The 19,078-nt window shown below is 41.3% G+C and overlaps 1 protein-coding gene across 1 annotated transcript in view; it reads right to left on the reverse strand.

Moving 5' to 3' along the window:
• The window catches only part of LOC117393823 (protein kinase C-binding protein NELL1-like), a 150,639-nt gene that overhangs the window by 72,442 nt on the left and 59,119 nt on the right, over window positions 1-19,078 (reverse strand). The window contains exons 7-12 of the mRNA XM_055220996.1: window positions 18,722-18,804; window positions 13,969-14,103; window positions 12,859-12,961; window positions 12,625-12,698; window positions 11,804-11,903; window positions 7,774-7,902 (exon numbers count right to left, since the gene is read on the reverse strand). Coding sequence (XP_055076971.1) covers window positions 7,774-7,902; window positions 11,804-11,903; window positions 12,625-12,698; window positions 12,859-12,961; window positions 13,969-14,103; window positions 18,722-18,804 — 624 coding nt within the window. The remainder of the gene's footprint in view (window positions 1-7,773; window positions 7,903-11,803; window positions 11,904-12,624; window positions 12,699-12,858; window positions 12,962-13,968; window positions 14,104-18,721; window positions 18,805-19,078) is intronic.

Raw genomic sequence — 19,078 nt, forward strand, 5'->3', positions numbered from 1 at the left:
ATCATTGAACCATAAGCTCAAGACTTGGAGATCCAAAACCTCACTGATGCCTTACAAATGACAAAGAACTCCAAGATCTCACTAATTTCCATCATGAGAGCTGATGCCTGCACAATGTGACAGACTTGGAGTTGCACAAAGTCACAGCTATGCTCCAAAAGAGAGAGAAGGAGATGGATGCCCACATCTGCGCACATAAACAGATCAGAAACCTGTACATCAGCACAGGACAGGAGAATATGCAGCTGAAACAGCAGTTTCACAACGGCAAAAACATTACAGCAAAAATGAACATAACAGAGTTGGAGTTGCAAAAAGTCAAGGATATGCTCCAAAAGAAAGAGAAGCGGTTGGATGACTACATCAGAGTACATAACAGCATCAGATGCCATCAGAGCACTGAGCGACAACATGAAGATTAAACAAGAACAAAAGTGCCAAAAGGGACATGGAAACAATGAGCAATGCACTGAAAAAACATTGTAATTGCTGCACTGAGACACCAACACTGGTCTGATCCAGAGGCCTGCAGCCATGAAGAGACAGGTCATAGCCACAACAAGCTGTCTCCAAAGCTGCAGTCGTCCGAGAAGGAGGTGTGCTTCCTAAAAATGAAGAAGAATCTGGAGTCTGCCCTTAAGAAAAGCGAAGAACAAAGGACTCAGCGATTCACTCAACTGAAAAGAGGAGTGGAAGAGCAGAAGATGAGGCCCAGGCATTACCAGCGCTAAGTCACCTCCAAACATGACCCTTTACCCTTGTATCATGACAAAATAAAACTAACATTGTTTTGAGTATCTGTTATCTGTGTTTTATTGTTTTACAAGTCAAAGCCTGATTTACTACCAGACATAAAACAGGATATTGATGAAGCAGATTATGTATTATGTATTGACAGTTGGAACTTTATCATAATCGTTTTACTTGGAATTATGTTTCTTAATAGTATAAGAAGCAGTAGAAGTCGTCATTTACCATAAAGAAAAAACAAACCATGTCATAGTTCTGAGGCCTGGTATTAGAATGGCGCCCAGGACAGAAGATAGTACTTTAATTAAATCAGTCAGGAAATTTTAGACTTTTTGTTTGCCAGGTCCAACTATTAAAAAGGACGGACACAGAAGCCAAAACCTTATAAAAGCGACACGTCTTTTCAATGGGTCATCAATTCAGCAATGTCATTTTGTACTAGCAGTGAAAGAAGTACTCATTTTGTTATTTAAGTCAAAGTGTAAAAGTGCAGATACTGGAGCAAAAAAAAAAAAAAAAAACTCAAGTAAAATATCACATGTAAAAATCTACTTAAGTAAAAGTATTAAAGTACCTGTTTAAGTGTACAGAAAGAGTACGAAGTAAAAGTTTGTTCAGATTTTGAGATCTTGTAAAGCTTATAAAGTAATAAACTATACTTTTACTTTTCAGTCCTCTTCAAAAATGTAGTAGTTGAGAAGAAAGTACAGATACCTGCTCGCAAATGTAAGTAAGTAAGTAAGTATCCGCTTTAAAATCAACTTAAATAAACATTATCTCCAACATGACACTGGAAATATCGAATCACACGTTAAGCTAAGGGCCCTTTATCTCTGCTTGCAGTATTAATTAATGTTCACATCTTGATTTAGGGACAAAATAATGAAATAAAAAAATAAAAAACACCAGGATCATGCATTATAAGGTCAGAATGATGAGCCTGACAGCAGCAGTTACAGAGAGAGGGGCCACGGTTTTTCAATAGAAAGTCGAGCTGGAAACTACGTCTCAAAGCGAACTCACTTTTATTAAAATCGGAAAACATAATATAAACAATCTATTCAAATTGATTAAAGTCAAAGCTGAACATTTTCGAAAATATCTAATTAGCATTTTCTGAAACATTCATTTTGTAAACTAAAACGGGTTAGCAGCTTTTATGCAGAATAAGACCCCATGGAGACACAGGGAGGGCATCTGACTCACAGGGAGGGCATCTGACTCACTTTTTCCATAAATAGTTTCAGCAAAAAACAGATCCGTCTCACGAAAGAATTATTATTCCTTCCACGTGCTGAAAATGTGTTCCTGAAATCATGTAGTCGCGCGTCGCCTCAGCTCTATTCCTCATCGACTCTCATCTGTTCCAATCATTAACTCAGATGCCCCGCAGGGAGGGAGGCGAGACTGTAACACGCAGGGATACAGGAGGATCGGAGTGCGTCTGACACAGAGGGGAGGGCATCTGACACACAGGGATACAGGAGGATATGTTTAGAAAAGGTAATAAGCAACTTCTCACCACAACAGCATGACACCTTTAGTCTCATGACAAAAATCTAAACTTGCTAACGAGACTAACGAGGCTAACAGGGCTAAATGACACACGTTAGCGCTAACATGCTGCAGACAGTTAGCACGTCAGAGAATGCTAACACGCTACAGAAAAACATCAGAGAGTGACGCATTAAAGAGAAAAGAAACTCTACCTAAAGGTTAAAGGGCCCATGTCACACTATTTTCTAATCTGTTCTAATTTCTGTTCTGTTTCCTCATCACAAACAGACCTGGAGTTGTGTTTTGTTTCATTCACACATGTTTAACACACAAACCCTGCATATTTAGGCATATTTAGTTCTTCTCTCAAACTGAAAACACTCTGTTCCACCTTGTGATGTCATGCAGTAATACAGGAAGTGCTCCACTGTGTTTTTAAACTCCACACACCTTCACTAGAATCATTTGGATCATTTCAGCCTTGGGATTTCCAATTTCTGCTAAACAAAAGGTAAAAGGAGCTGTTAACTTGAAAACTACCACTTCATGACATCACAAGGTGGAGCAGAGGATTTTGAAGACAGACTGAATGAAACAAAACACAACTCCAGATGTTTTTGTTGAGGTAACAGCATCATAACACGACTAAAAGCTCACAAGAGTCATTTTGTGTAATACAGGGCCTTTTTAGTGTCAGTGTCAAATTATTGAAATAAACAGCTCAAAAGGTTTTCACGAGGAAAACACCCCAAACCTCTACCTCTCTCTCTCCCTTTATCTTTTTCTCTTGTTCTATTTGTCTGTTTTCTGTTCCGTCAGTATCTTTCTAAACCTCTCCTCCCTATATCCTCCATCTCTCCTCTGTCTCTTCTCCCCCTCTCCTCCCTCTCTCCTCTGTCACTCCTCTGTCTCTCTTCTCCCTCTCTCTTTTTCCCTTTCCTGTCCCTCTCCACTCTCGTTTCTCTCTCCTCTTTTCTCCCTTCCTCTTTCCTCTCTGGCTCTCCTCCATCTCCTCCTCTGTGCCTCTCTCCCCCTCTCTCCCTTCTTCTCTCCTCCCTCCCTCGCCTCTTGTACTTGTCTTTTTTCTGCTCTGTCAGCATCTCTCTAATCCTCTCTCAAACTTAAATCGGATTTCTCAGTTTTATTTTATTTTTATTTTTTTTATTTTTCTCGAGGCGTGACACAAAATCCAAACACTCAGGTTTTCCATCGCTCCTCTCTTATTTCCTTTCTCCTCCCTCTCTCCTCCCTCATTCCACCTCCCCCTTTTTCCTCTCTCTTTCCTCTCCTCTCTGTCTTGCTTCTTGCTTTCATTCCTAATCTCTCTCTCCCCCCTCTATTCCCTTGCTCATTGTTTCTCTTCCTCTCTTCTCTCCTTTACTCTGCCACCCTCTTTGTGTCTCTCCTCCCTCTCTCTCTTCCCGTACCTCTCTCACACTCCTTCTCTGTCCTCTCATTTTCCTGTCTCTCTTCTCCCTCTCTTTCTCTCCCTCCTCCTCTCCTCTGATTGGATTACTCTCAGAGAAGCCTGTGTGTCATTTCCGTTGGCGACACGTTTAATAAACTTAAATGTGATTAAAAGTTGGTTATGACGCGACATTGCAGATTCTCCTCTGACACGATTATCTCTCCTCCTCTCTCTTTCTCCTCTGACACAATATCTCTCCTTCTCTCTCTTCTTAGAGAATATCTCTCCTTCTCTCTCTCTTTCTCCTCTGACACGATTCTCTCTCCTCTCTTTCTCCTCTGACAAACTTATCTCTCTCTTTCTCCTCTGACATGACTATCTCTCCTTCTCTCTCTTTCTCCTGTGACACAATTATCTCTCCTCCTCTCTCTCTTTCTCCTCTGACACAATTATCCCTCTCTCTCTTTCTCCTCTGACACAATTATCTCTCCTCCTCGCTCTCTTTCTCCTCTGACACAATTATCCCTCTCTCTCTTTCTCCTCTGACACAATATCTCTCCTTGTCTCTCTTCTTACAGAATATCTCTCCTTCTCTCTCTCTTTCTCCTCTGACACAATATCTCTCCTTCTCTCTCTCTCTCTCTCTTTCTCCTCTGACAAGATTATCTCCCCTCCTCTCTCTCTCTCTCTTTCTCCTCTGACATGATTATCTCTCCTCCTCTCTCTCTCTTTCTCCTCTGACACAATATCTCTCCTTCTCTCTCTCTCTTTCTCCTCTGACACAATATCTCTCCTCGCTCCCTCTTTCTCCTCTGACACACTTATCTCTCTCTTTCTCCTCTGACACGACTCTCTCCTTCTCTCTCTTTCTCCTGTGACACGGTTATCTATCCTCTCTCTCCCTCTCTTTCTCCTCTGACACGGTTATCCCTCCTCCTCTCTCTCTTTGTCTCTCTCTTTCTCCTCTGACACAATTATCTCATAGCGGGGACGGGTTTCTTCTCTAGGGGGCGTTCTCTCTCTCCCCCTCTCTCCTCTGTCCTTCTCTCCCCCTCTCTTTCCTCCCTCTTTTCTCTCACTTCTCTCTCTCCTCTTTCTGTCTCTTTGGTTCTTAAACTTTGGTCAGTAATCGGCTTTACCTCAGAGCTCTCTCTTTGCTGACTCCATCTTGGTTTTTCACGGTGAATTGTTCAAATATTATGGGATAGAAAAGATCATTTATCCTTCTCTCAGTGGCAGAGTGGTTAGCCTGTCTCGTCCCTCTCACCAGAAGGTTAAGGGTTAGACTCCTGATCTCTCTGAGTGGAGTGTGCATGTCCTCCTGTGGCAGAGTGGTTAGTCTGTCCCTCCGCTCGGTGAGGAGGTTGTGGGTTAAACTCCTGAGTGCACCGTTTGTTTATGGTTTAGCACAAAGAGCAGGCTGTGGGCGAGCGACATTTCATTCCTATAGGGTTTTCAGAGGAGAGAGAGAGAATGTGAAAAGCCGATTTCCTCTTAAGACGTTTGACAAAGAGATGCCTCCAGGGCGGCGCCACTAACAGGATCAAACTCCATGCGATGAGAGCCGACGGGAGACTATCTGAAGTAATAATCCAGAACTGTCTGCATCTGTCGGGGTTTATAATCCAAACATGATGGTACTGTGTCTGGAACAGCTACACAGACACCTTTCGGAGAATATTCATGGTCCCACTCTTTGCTTGAAATCATTTTCCAGGACTTTTCTAGGACAGTTTTAGTTATGTAATCACGGCCACGACAAAAAGATTACCCCCTTTTCTATACAGTTTGTATAATACAGATGTGGTCTGAGCCTAAGGCGGTAGCTGAAGTACTGTTATTGTAAAAATAATTATACACCAAGACAAGCACACTATACGCTATATGTATATGAAATAAAAACTGTTTCTGGTGGATCTGAAATTAGATGGAGAATCCATAAGAACCCAGTCATACTGACAATAAACAAGCAAGAAAGTGTGGACGCCTCTCCACAGCTCTTGTTGGATCCTCCAGTGTCTGGAGAACAGGGCTCATAATGTTACTATAGTAGTGCATTTTGAAATAGTAGAAATGTGACTCCTCAGTTTGGATCCTGGCTCCGGGCGTTAATATGAGCTGCACATGAGAGACTGAGGCATGAGCATCCTCAAAAAATATATTAAGAACAATAAATAAATGCATTTTAAAGTTTTGTTTAATTTGAAAAAGTCGGTAAAGTTTTTAAAAAATGAATTGTAACTGATTTAAGATAAATCAGAGGTGTAGAAGGTCAGTCAGATCAAAAGGAGGTCACGAGGGATACACATGTTTTAAAATATGAATAAAAATCCATTGTTACTGATTAGGACCTTCATTTAGCAAGCTGTGACCTAAAACTCCACACTAACTTCATTTTAGTTGATGCTAAACGTCTTTTAGCTGGTGCTAAAGTTCAGTCCTGGTCCACACACACAGACACACACACACACCGACACACACACACAGTCGCACAAACACACAGACACACACACGCACACATCCCCACACCCCCACCCCCACACAGTCGCACACAAACAGACACACACACACACACACACAGACACACACACATACACACACAGTCGCACAAACACATACACACAAAATGTCGGTGTTTTTCGGGGCTCCTGAGGTCAGAGTGGAGATCAGGTTTATTAATTGTTTCATAATTGTGTTGTTATGAATCAGGCAGTAATTATCATTAGCACTAACGACGTCTGCCACCTTCACACAGAGGACACAGCTCCAGACAGACCAGACCAGGGTGAGACCGGGTCCAGTCCGGCTTTAGACCAGACCAAGTTGAGACAAGGCCAGGTTTAGACCAGGTTTAGACCAGGTTTAGACCAGGTTTAGACCAGACCAGGTGTAGCCCAGGTTTAGTCTTTTGAGGAGAGGAGGTTTAGGGTTAAAAAACAACAGGAGTAGTTCACATTCGCCACAAAACATCACAAATAACCAGTTATTCAATGCCATTTTGGAAACTGACTCTTAACTTCAACAATTTGTGGGACATATTGACCTTCAAAAACATAATGACCTAAAAAGTCACAATGAACATTTCTTTCAAGCAAACAAGGCCAAGTTATGAGTAAGTATTGCAATAAAAACACTCACTAGAAAAGATTAAAGACTATTATGTAATGGCTATTAGGTTTACCAAGAAAATGTTAATTAGCAAATTCACACACTCCAAAGTAACGTTTCCAGTCACTGGGATTGGTTTTTGATGAGTTTGGTTTGTCCTAGGTATGTTCAAGTGTAGCTGGTTTAGCCCAAATTCAATCTTTAAAGCTTTACTCCTATACTTCAGTCCTGGTTTAGTCCTGGTTTATGCGTGATTTAGTCCTGGTTTAGTCCTGGTTTAGTCTTGTTTAGTCCTGGTTTAGTCCTGTTGTAGCCCCACTTTAATCTTAGTTTAGTCCTGGTTTAGTTCTTAAAGACCAAATAAAAGAGCTACATAAAATCTCTCCCTCCTCCACTGAACACATTCTGTTTGTGTCTTGGTCCCATTACCGTTTTCAAACCACGGTTGCATCATTTCTCCAAAACAGGATTCTACAAAACCGCTTGTGTTTCTACAGCAAATATTAAAGCACATTACGGAACATTTCTTCAGACTGAGCAGAAACTGTGAAAATAAACTCACGCTTTCACACGATGCAGGATTCACAAGTTCACTCTCAAGTTCAACATTTTTAACACATACGTAAGTAACAAATCTGCAACTGAGATACCAAGACAAAACCAGACATCCAAGTCCTGCTTTTAGACCAAACATGCAAGTCCTGGTTTTAATCCTGGTTTAGTACTGGTTCAGTCCTGGTTCAATCCTGGTTCAGTCCTGGTTCTTGCTGTTTTTAGGTCCTGGTTCAGACCTGGTTCAGTCCTAGTTTAGTCCTGGTTTAGAACTGATTTAGTCATGGTTCGATCCTGGTTTAGATCTGGTTCGGTCCTGGTTTAGTCCTGGTTTAGTCATGGTTTAGTCCTGGGGTAGTCCTGGTTTACTCCGGGTTCGGTGATGGTTTAGTCCTGGTTCGGTCATGGTTTAGTCCTGTTTTAGTCCTTGTGTAGTCCTGGTTCGGTCCAGGTCCTACCTTCACAGTCGGTCTGATCTCCGTGAGCAGAGGCGTATCCATGGCGACAGATACAGTGGGCTTTGGTCTTGAGGTTTTCACAGTCCGAGTTCAGTCCACAGACCACGCCCTCCGAGCAGAAGTCATGACCTGCAGCGCACACCAGGGGGAGCACATTAAAGGACATGTTTGACTCAAAAAAATACATTTACTGAGCATTCAGCCATTTTTCATCCTAAACTTCATCATGCTAAGTCAGACCATAGCCTGTATATATAAATGTACATAGCTAACCTGCCATGTTTCAAATGAAGTGGAAGTGAGCATGGGCGCCACTTGGTCCTATCAACAATTCACTTTCTATTAAAATTCGTTACTCTTCTCTGTGTAACTGCTTACCTTACCATAAAATGTTGGTATTAACGCGTTCTACATAATCCTGTTTTTTTATTTCACTATTTTGTCCCTAAATCAATATATGAACATAACAGACAAATCTGACACTTTCTTTCCCCGAGGTCACTTCTGCTAGCTAACAGCTTTGGATTCCGTGCCAGGGCATCTGGTTTATCTGCTAGTGTTAAGTTTCAAATGACATCACAACATTCTATAGGCCAATATTATTTAATACACATAGGGGCAGTTAAAGTGAATAGTTCAAATACCTTTAGCCCTACTTTAGTGCTTGTTATAGTCCTGGTTTACTCCTTGTTTAGTCCTGGTTTAATCTTGGTTTTAGTCCTGGTTAAATCCTGGTTAAATCCTGGTTAAATCCTGGTCTAGTCCTGTTTAATACTGGTTTAGTCCTGGTTTAGTCCTGGTCTCTTGCCAGTACACTGCGGGACTGTGGTTCATTGCAAATTCTGAGTCTGTCTTCCATGAAATTCAAAGTGCCGAAAGTTCGTGCTTGGACTCTCAAATCCAAGTCCAGGATCATAACCGGTTTAGACCAGACCCAAAGGACTCAAAATAGAGTGACTGCACTGCAAAACAAGTATCTTTATCTATCTGGGCAAATTTAATGGTCAGATCTGCGGAGTGGTGACTCATGGTAAGAAAGCAGGTTTTTCAAAGTATAAAAGGGCCCATATTACACTATTTTCTGACCTATGTTGTTTAGGCTGAGTTCTTCTCTCAAACAGAAAACACTCTGTTCCACCTTGTGATGTCATGTGGTAATACAGGAAGTGCTCCACTGTGTTTTTCAACTCCATACACCTTCACTAGAATTGTTTGAATAATTGCAGCCCTGTAATTGCCAGTCTCTTCTAAACTAAAGGTAAAAGGCAGCTGTTCACTAACACTTCATGACATCACAAGGTGGAACAGCGCATTTTGAGCCAGACTAATAATAAAGTGTTACTCAAACATGTGCGAATGAAACAAAACCCAATTCCAGGCATGTTTTTGATGAGGTAACAACATTATAACAGTAATTACAATGCTCTTACAGTGCTCAGAATGCATAAGGTAAGTGAGGAATAACTTTGGACCACTGGAAACTGTTTAAAATGAATTAGTTCTGTTTTTCATGTTTTTAAGAACATAAAAATCAGCTACAGACTTTAAACCTGGGTAAATACTGAGGATCCCTGTCTGTTCTGCTGATGTAAATAGATTCTTTCATTGAGGAGGTCCAAACCTGTCCCTCTTTGTTGCTCCTGTCACTCAAATGTGTTTGTGTCTCTTTGTTTTATTGTTTCTGGTTTGGTCCTATCAGCAGCACCAGCCTCCTCACAGCTCTGTGCGTCCAACCGCATTTAAATAAAGTAAAAAAACAAAACAGCTCTGTGCGTCCAACCGCATTTAAATAAAGTAAAAAAAACAAAACAGCTCTGTGCGTCCAACCACATTTAAATAAAGTTTTTTAAAAAAAACAGCTCTGTGCGTCCAACCGCATTTAAATAAAGTAAAAAAAACAGCTCTGTGCATCCAATAGTATTTAAATAAAGTTAAAAAAAAACAGTTCTGAGCATCCAACAGTATTTAAATAAAGTAAAAAAAAACAGCTCTGTGCATCCAACAGCATTTAAATAAAGTAAAAAAAACAGCTCTGTTCATCCAACAGCATTTAAATAAAATAAAAAACAGCTGTGTGCATCCAATAACATTTAAATAAAGAATAAAAAACAGCTCTGTGCGTCCTACAGCATTTAAATGAAGTAAAAAAAAAAAACAGCTGTGTGCATCCAATAACATTTAAATAAAGTAAAAAAAACAACAACAAAAAACCCAGCTCTGTGCATCCAAAAACATAAACATTTCCTATGCTTCCTATCCTATGTTCTAATGTTGTTTCCTCATCACAAACAGACCTGGAGTTGTGTTTTGATTTAACACACAAACTCTGCATATTTAGGCTTAGTGCTTCTATCAAACTGAAAATTCTCAGTTACGCCTTGTGATGTCACGTGGTAATACTGGAAGTTTCAGGTTTTGTTTAGGGTCAGTAGCATTAACATACAGACACGACATAACAAAAGACAAAAAGAAGTGGACCTGTGGGATAGACGCCTGATCTCTCTCTACGTGTTATTCTTATATAAACGAACCCTGTATCTCCTTCCAGACTGCAGAGCTCACACTGTCTGAGCATCATCAGGGATCTCTCCTGATCTTCAGAGCCTGTCTCACTACTGACTGTTCAAAGATGGTCTGTTGTCCAGTCAGATTAAACACACTCAAGATGTTACCAGCCCGTTTTACCAGTCTAAGCATCTGCCATTTATATTTAACAATCCGGTTTCCAAACTAGCTGACTGTTCGATACCTTAGCACAGACTCTATACTTACTCTACAGAACGTTAGCATTAAATTTTGGCTGACTCCAAACTCCCTATGGTAAGATGCATTAAATAAAACAGCAGCTCTGAGCCTGTGCAGTGAGGGGATATTTAATGCGGACACTGTGTAACATTTCTGCTGTCTCTATGGAGGTGGTGAAATGACTCCACGGAGTATTACTGCACTTACACAACTGATGGAAGTCAAAATAAAAACAAACGGTACTGACTCAATTTTTGGGAGTTTGTTCCATGTTCTAACATTGTTCCCTCATCAAAAACATGCCTGAAGAGGTTTTAGAAGTAATCCATGCATGTTTGAGTAATCTAGCGATCTCTCCAGGGCCCCATTCGAACGCTCTTTACGGTTAGTCTGTACAAGGCTCCACCCACAAGCCTACGTCACTCATGCTCCCACATGACAGTTCTCCATAAATATACAAAAACATGATATAAAACTGTATAACATAAAACACTACAACTTCACAAACCTGATATGATGTGCAGTAGTTTCATTTACTCTGAAGGGGAAGGAACTTAGCATGGAGAGCAAAGCGAGAGGGGGCTCAGAGATGATGATGGTAATCTACCCCATACAAGTAAAATAACCCCTATTTAGCAGCTGAAATGTTTCACAGTATTTCGTTTATCTGTCTCGGTGAAGATACCAGGTCAACTTACAGGTCTGGTCCGTGGAGAGGTGACCCCGGTTATGAGAAACTGGGATACTCTCACTAGGATATTGCAGATACAGACACATTATCCTTATTTTACCCTGGTGCTGTACTGAGGATGTGTGAACTGGAGTAACAAATAAGGCAGGAGCAGCAGCTTTCCAAAAAGACAAAATGATTCCAAATCCGAAACATTTGTCAGAAACTGTCCACAGAATGGTACATTTCCGCAGCATATTTGAGCGTCTCTTATTGAAATGCAGAGGGAGCAGATGGAGCTTAGCACAGATGCAGGAGCCAAGGAGACAAACTGATGCAGAATTACAACAACTCCCACAAATATACAAAATGTTTACACTCTCCAGTCAGCACGAGCCGTTTCAGATAGAACAACGAGTCTATCCAAAAGTCAAAACTATGAATGTTTCTTTCCCTGCTCATTTCTATATTTCTCCAATCACACGACAACATCTGCAGATTAAGTAGAGACATTTGACCAGTCCTCGTCTCCTCGTCTAACACTACAGAGATACACAAGGATGGGAGGGCATCTGACACACAGGTTACAGGAGTGTGGGAGGGCATCTGTAGTACCTGCACACACGTTGCAGCAGCGTCCCTCCGGTAGCACCTGCTCTGTGAGGCTGCAGTTTAACTCAGGACAGGACAGAGACACTTTGACCATCTGACCGTTCTGTGGAGGGAAAGCAAAATATTAAAGGTCCTATATTACCCAAAATTGACTCTTGTGAGCTTTAAATTATGTTATAATGTTGTTACCTCCTCAAAAACATACTTGGAGTTGTGTTGTGTTTCACTCACACTTGTTTGAGTAACACTTTATTATTAGTCTACATCTCCAAAGCTCAAAATGCTCTGTTCTACCTTTTACCTTTAGTTCAGTAGAGATTTCCAATTCCAGGTCTGAAATTATCCAAATGATTCTAGTGAAGGTGTGTGGAGTTTAAAAACACAGTGGAGCACTTCCTGTATTACCACATGACATCACAAGGTGGAATAAATATGCAGGGTTTGTGTGTTAAATGTGTGAATGAAGCAAAACACAACTCCAGGTGTGTTTGTGATGAGGAAACATTAGAACATACATCAAAAAATAGCATAATATGGGCTCTTTAAAATAAAACAAAAAATCTGAAAAGAAAAAAATTAAGTGTCTCTGGTCAGTACTAAAGTACCTCAAAATTTTGACTTAATTTGGTGGGAATATAAATCTAAATTATAGTTTTACATCAATCAAGAAGAAATTTGTGAATAACAGTTGAAAAATACTTCACTTTTCCTCACATTAGAGCAGGGTTAAAGCCCCACTGTGGGAGGATTAGAGCAGGGTAGCAGTAGCAGTAGTAGTAGCAGTAGTAGTAGTAGTAGTAGTAGTAGTAGTAGTAGTTTCTTACCTTACATTCTCTGCAGTCTCGAGACAAGAAACGTTGTCCTTCTGCAAAAGTCTGTCCATGGGACTGACATTTAGCTGTGAACAAAAAGAGATCAGGAGTCTAACCCAGAACCTTCTGACTGAGAGGAGGAGGCAGGATAACCACTCTGCCACAGTCACACAGGGAGGACATACACACTCCACTCAGAGTAAGCAGGGGTCTAACCCACAAACTCTTTAGATAGAAGATACTTACGTCTACACTTTCTGCAGCAGGTGCCTTGCTCATGGACGGGGAGGGAGTCTTCAGAGCAGTTTGTTGGAGGACAGAAAATCCTTCGACATTCCACTATTCCATTCTGAGACAAAAACACAAACGAGTATCAGCTTTGGTGTCAGCGATTTGAAAAAGATCTCAGCTCTTTGAGGTCTTTGGAGGAACACGGAGGTGATGCAAGCCACATGTGACTGTGGAAAGTAGGACAACTCCAGTCTGTAAACTCAAAGTCCAGAGAAGACGTCCTGATGCACTGCCTGTTTGCTCTTTCCAACCCCACGACGGAACCACAGCTAAACTAAGACTAAACCAAGAAACTTTCTGGAGGTGGAGCGTCACCTGCATGATCCCATGGAAAAACAAAGTTTAAACCACACTTTGGAACATTCCCCATGGATAGAGATAGATGTGTTTTATGCAATACTGTGCAATATTATAGCCCACAGGAACAACATTTCCATGGAAACAAGCAGGAGGAGACCCTCTTCTAGGCGAAGCAAGAGTCAGGTTTGTGGAGATGCAAGCCCACACTCAGTAACGATGATGATTTTTTCCACCCATTTTCTTCCTCTTATCTGGGGCCGGGTCACGGGGGCAGCAGTCTAAACAGGGACTCCCAGACTTCCCTCAAACCGGACACGTCCTCCAGCTCCTCTGGTGAGACCCCAGGCTTTCCCAGAGACATAGTCCCAGCAGCGTGGGTTTCCTGGGTCTTCTCCGATGATGATTTTATGTTTCAGTGCAATGAAAACATCCATAATGAACAAACAAACATGCTTTTATCTTTACTCTATTTTTTGGTTAAAAAAAAGCTGCATGCTGTGACTTTAAATGAAAGGCGAACTAATGTTCAAAGTGACAGAGAACATTTGAACCGTTTCTGGAGCATAAGTTCATGAAAATTAAGTTATTAATGATTAGCATGACTGATGCAAATTCGCCAAATGCCTCAGATTGGAGAATGATAATAACATACAGACGGAAATTTTATTGTTTTATTGACACACCTTACAGACATGTTTGGGTTTTTTTTGGTTTGTTTTATTGCCAAACCTTAGAGACGCAGATTGTTTTGTTTTACGGACACACCTTACAAACGCAGGTTCTGCAGTTCTCTGGCTCCGCCCACCCCTGCGTGTCTCTGTAGGAAACCCCATTCACGGTGCAGGTTCTCTCACAGTGACAGTCCTCCAGCTGCGCCAGGCGAGACTCGGCGTAGGTCAACTGGAACAACAGAGATAAACTTTAAAAATCATAAAAAAAACTAAAACTGTAAGATCAGATTATAAATGTTATTACTGGTAAACTGTGTGGTAAAAATGATGCACTGGTTTAAGACGAGTGACGCCGCAAAACAGTCCAGTCAGATAAGTAGATAAATAATATTACATGGGTTTAAAGTAGCATTTTTATGGACACAGTTTTTGTTTGACAGTGACATCACAACAGAATCAGCTTGCATCCCCCTAATGAAACTATTGCACATCGCATCAGGTTTGTGAAGTTGTAGTGCATTGTTTTGTATGTTTTTGTATATGTATAGAGAATTGGATGGAATTGGACAGCGTGGATGACCTGTTCAGACATGTTTTTGATGAGGGCACATTGTTACAAGGTAGAAAACTTAAAAAAACAAAAGCTACATTTTGCACAATGTGTCTCTCCACTTGTTTCCAGATTTGTGTTGCAATACAGTGAGTTCTTGGGTTTAGTCACTGATAGAACTGATCACGTTCAACATTTGTGCATCAACCTTTTGGATATTTCATGGTAAAGTGCAGCGTAATCAATAGAAACCTATAAAAACATGACCAGAGGTGGGTAGAGCTCAGGTACATTTACTTGAGTAACTTTTTAAATAAATTGTACTTTCCAGAGTAGTTTTCAAACAGCATACTTGACTAATATTTTTATTGAAGTAACAGTACTCTTACTTGAGTAAAGGTTGTGGTTCCTCTTCCCTCTGTGAGTAAGTCTAAAGTGACTTGAGGTTTGTGTTGACAATATGAAATCATTTGAACATTTGTGTTTCTTGCAGCTCCTTTAGATGTGATTTAGTTCAGCTCATGTTTGTATCTGATTGGAAATACCAGATTTTGTGCATTAGTTCACGTTTTGTCCTTCACATTAACTTAAGCTTGACTACTTTGTACTTCTACTTGACTACCAGTAATATTATTTTGAAGTAACGCTACTCTTGTTCGAGTACAATTTTGGCTACTCTCCCACCTCTGACATTTGTGTTTTGACAAATGATTCCCAGTTTTGAGCTCAAACAGTGAAATGTGTAAGAAACAGTGTGAGCGTGTCTGTGGAGTGGCGCGTCCCTTTGTTAAACCTGAGTCTGATACACTGTGATGGCTCTGAGCCCAGATCTGTGTAATTATCCCAGTGAAAAATGAACCTCGCTCCGATGAGTTTGTGAATCCAACAGAAACAAATGAGGACCGTTCAGAATGTTTACTCTGCAGCGTATCAGGAGAAAAAATGTTTGGTTTGGCATCACTTCCTAATCTCCTGCCGACATCCAATCACAAAACCAGGACTGAACCAGGACTAAACCAGGACCGAACTGAGACTAAACCAGGACTGAACAAGGGCTGAACCAGGACTAAACCAGGACTGAACTAAGACAAATCCAGAGTTAAACCAGGATTAACATGGACTAAACCAGGGCTAAACCAGGACTAAAGAAGGGACAGTTCTCACCAATCAGAGCTGTGCGACTAGAGCAGTGTTAGCGTGGGATCAGCATGGGCTTTTAAGCATATTGAGGATTTTTAAAGTTGAAAATAGAGAAGAATCTTTTCAAAATCAGATCTTTGTGAAAGCTGTAGGTCCCTGTCAAACAAACACAAGGTCACACACGTCATAACTCTGTATACTGTCCCATTTCTGTAATATTGACAGTGACAGTGACAGTGACACATACACTATAGTTCCTTTACATTTTGGTGAGTAAGGGACAGAGGGAGAGTCATGTTTACCATATATTTCTGCCACGATACTAAAATTTACTCAATACTCAATCCTGATTCTGATACCACAGTGATAATAAAAAAACACTCTTCTTTAGACAATAGAAGGTGATTTTCAACATTAAATGGTAGTACATTCTTTTACATATGGCCTTATGTAATCCCTCAGTGGTCCAGGTAGGCTCCATAGTGGTCCATGGGCGTAAAACTAGTCTGTGTGGTCTTATATTTGTTCTGATCCAGCTCAAGATCATTCTAAAAATATTCAGGAAGGGTTCATTTCTGTCCTGTGATACTAGTTTTAGTATCTGATTTTCAATACTTTCAACAACCCTATTTCTTGCACATTTGGTGAGTTCTGGACAGGTAAAGGTTCAGGTTCTTGGTTTATGTCTTGCCCATGTGAGGAGGGGCAGAGGGGCAGTTTCATGGCATTTGCGATAGTTTCATGTTTTCTGACACAGCAGTGCCTCCTCGTCTCATTTCACACTGATTCTGTCTCAAATCAGCCACAAAATGAGAATCTCCGCTTCGCCCTTCACACCTAAAACAGGCACATGCACACACACACACACACGACATACAGATAACAGGTCATATAGCACACATACACACACACGCACTCACATGTACTCATATGACATACAGATAACAGGCCACACACTCATTTTACTATAGCACACACACATACACACCCCCACACACACCCCCACACACATACACACACACACACACCCCCACACACACCCCCACACACATACACACACACACACCCCCACCCCCACACACACAAATGCACTCATGGTTCATGATGGACAACTGTGTAAAATGTCTCATGGAGGAAATCATTCTAAGAAGCAGAAATTAAAAAAGAAGACTAGACTAAGACTAAACCAGGACTAAACCAGGACTGAACCAGGTTTAAAGCAGGACCAAACCAGGATCCTGGTCTAACTAAGTCCTGGATGAGACCTGGTCTAGACCTGCTCCTGTGGTTCAGTCCAGGTGCAGCCACTTCAGAGGCTAAATCAGGAAGATATAATTATATGGTATATATGGAAATAAGAATCCTGGTTTATACCTGGTTCAGTCCTGGTTCAGACATGGTTTAGTCCTGGTTTAGTCCTGGTTTAGCCCCGGTTTAGCCCTGGTTTAGTCCTGGTTTAGTCCTGGTTTAGCCCAGGTTTAGTCCTGCTTTAGCCCCGGTTTAGCCCTGGTTTATTCCTGGATTAGTCCTGGTTTAGTCCTGGTCTAGTCCTGGTTTAGTTCTGGTTTAGCCCTGGTTTATCCCCGGTTTAGCCCTGGTTTAGTCCTGGTTTAGTGCTGGTTTAGTCCTGGTTTAGTCCTGGTTTAGTCCTGGTTCAGTTCTGGTTTAGTCCTGGTTTAGTGCTGGTTTAGCCCTGGTCTAGTCCTGGTTTAGTTATGGTTTAGCCCTGGTTTAGCCCCAGTTTAGCCCTGGTTTAGTCCTGGTTTAGTCCTGGTTCAGTCCGAGTCTTTGTCAAACAGTTAAACATGAGTCTAAACAGTTGTGATGTTTTATTGAGCTGAATATTTCAGTTTGATGTAAAATTTCAAGCACGTTTCATGATTTGATTTCTTTGATTTCTTTTGATCTCATTATTCATTTTAATTATCTTTTGGCGTCGTCACATTTTCAGAGGGACATTTATGACACACATTTTCTGCTCAAATCAAACTGCTCCAACAATGAGTCAGGAAAATCAGCCCTGGACTCTCTCTCTCCTCTATGTCCTCTCCCTCTCCTCTCTCTTTCTCTTCCATCTCTCCTCTGTCTCCTACTTTCTCTCTTTCTCCTCCCTCTCTCCTCTCTCTCCGCTGCCCCTCTCTCTCTCCTCAGTCTCCTGCTCTCCCCCTGCTTCCCCTCCTTCCCTCCCTCTCCTGTTTCTCTCCTCCCATCCTCCCACTCTCTTTCTTCTCTCTTCCTCTTTTCTTTCTATTTTGGTTCAAAACTCATGAATGTGTCAGTCATGATGTTTGTTTAATGGAGCTTTGTACCATGTTATAACGTTGCTTCCTCAACAAAAATCTGTCTGAAGAGGTGATCTCTCCCTATTTAAACCCTCCTTACGTACAAGCCTGTACAAGGCTCCACCCACACGCCTACATCATCCATGCTCCCACACGACAATTCCCCATAAATATACAAGAGCATGATACAAAACAATACACAACAACTTCACAAACCTGCTGTGATGTGCCGTAGTTTCATTAGTGAGATGTAGCTGATTGTGTTGTGATAGTGCTCTGAAGGGGGAGTGATTTAACACGGAGAGCAAAGGGAGGGGAGACTCAGAGCATCAAAAAAGAAAGTGAAACTCTGGGGTTGTTGGTTAAGGTTCTCTCATGAACTGGACCAGAGTCAAAAGCAAAAGTTGTGGACTCACTTTGACGTAGCGCTGCAGGATTAATCACAATCGACTTGAAATCACAATTTGAGTGGAGCAAATCACAAAGGTGCAACTTTTGAAGATCCATAATGTCCTCCACAAACAAAACTCTCCTGTCTTATTGTGCAAAAAAAAGTCTAATCCTGTAGTTTAGATCTGTACAAAAATGTGTTTGTTGTATCAGTTTGTCAGTTCAGATTTCAGTCTTTTGGTCAGTTCTTCTGGACTTGAACTTTAAACAGAATCGTATTATTAAAACAGAAATCACAAATCTAAACGCAATCACGTTTATCAGGAAAAAAAAGAAAAAGAAACAAACAAAACAATTCATGATTTTGGCGAATCGTTCAAACCTACATACTGGGTTATCTCACACAGACACAAGGAAGAACATGCATACTCAACAACAACCCTGTTGGTGTGAGGGCCCTGTTGAGGTGCTCGGGTCAGACTCACTTTGAGGGTCATCTTGGCCAGAAGATCCTGGAGGTCCATGATCCCCTGAACCAGACTCAGGAAATCACTGCAGGTCGGACAGGCTCCAAGACAGACAAGAACCAGGTTAGAACCAGGACTAAACCAGGTCTAAAACAGGACTAAACCAGGTCTAAACCAGGTCTAAAACACGACTAAACCAGGACTAAACCAGGACAAACCCAGGACTAACCTAGGACTAAAGCAGGACTAAACCAGGTCTAAACCAAGTCTAAACCAGGAATAAACCAGGACTAAAGCAGGACTAAACCAGGTCTAAAACAGGACTAAACCACGACTAAACCAGGACAAACCCAGGACTAAAGCAGGACTAAACCA

Source organism: Periophthalmus magnuspinnatus, chromosome 3, assembly GCF_009829125.3.
Source record: "Periophthalmus magnuspinnatus isolate fPerMag1 chromosome 3, fPerMag1.2.pri, whole genome shotgun sequence".
NCBI lineage: Eukaryota > Metazoa > Chordata > Actinopteri > Gobiiformes > Gobiidae > Periophthalmus > Periophthalmus magnuspinnatus.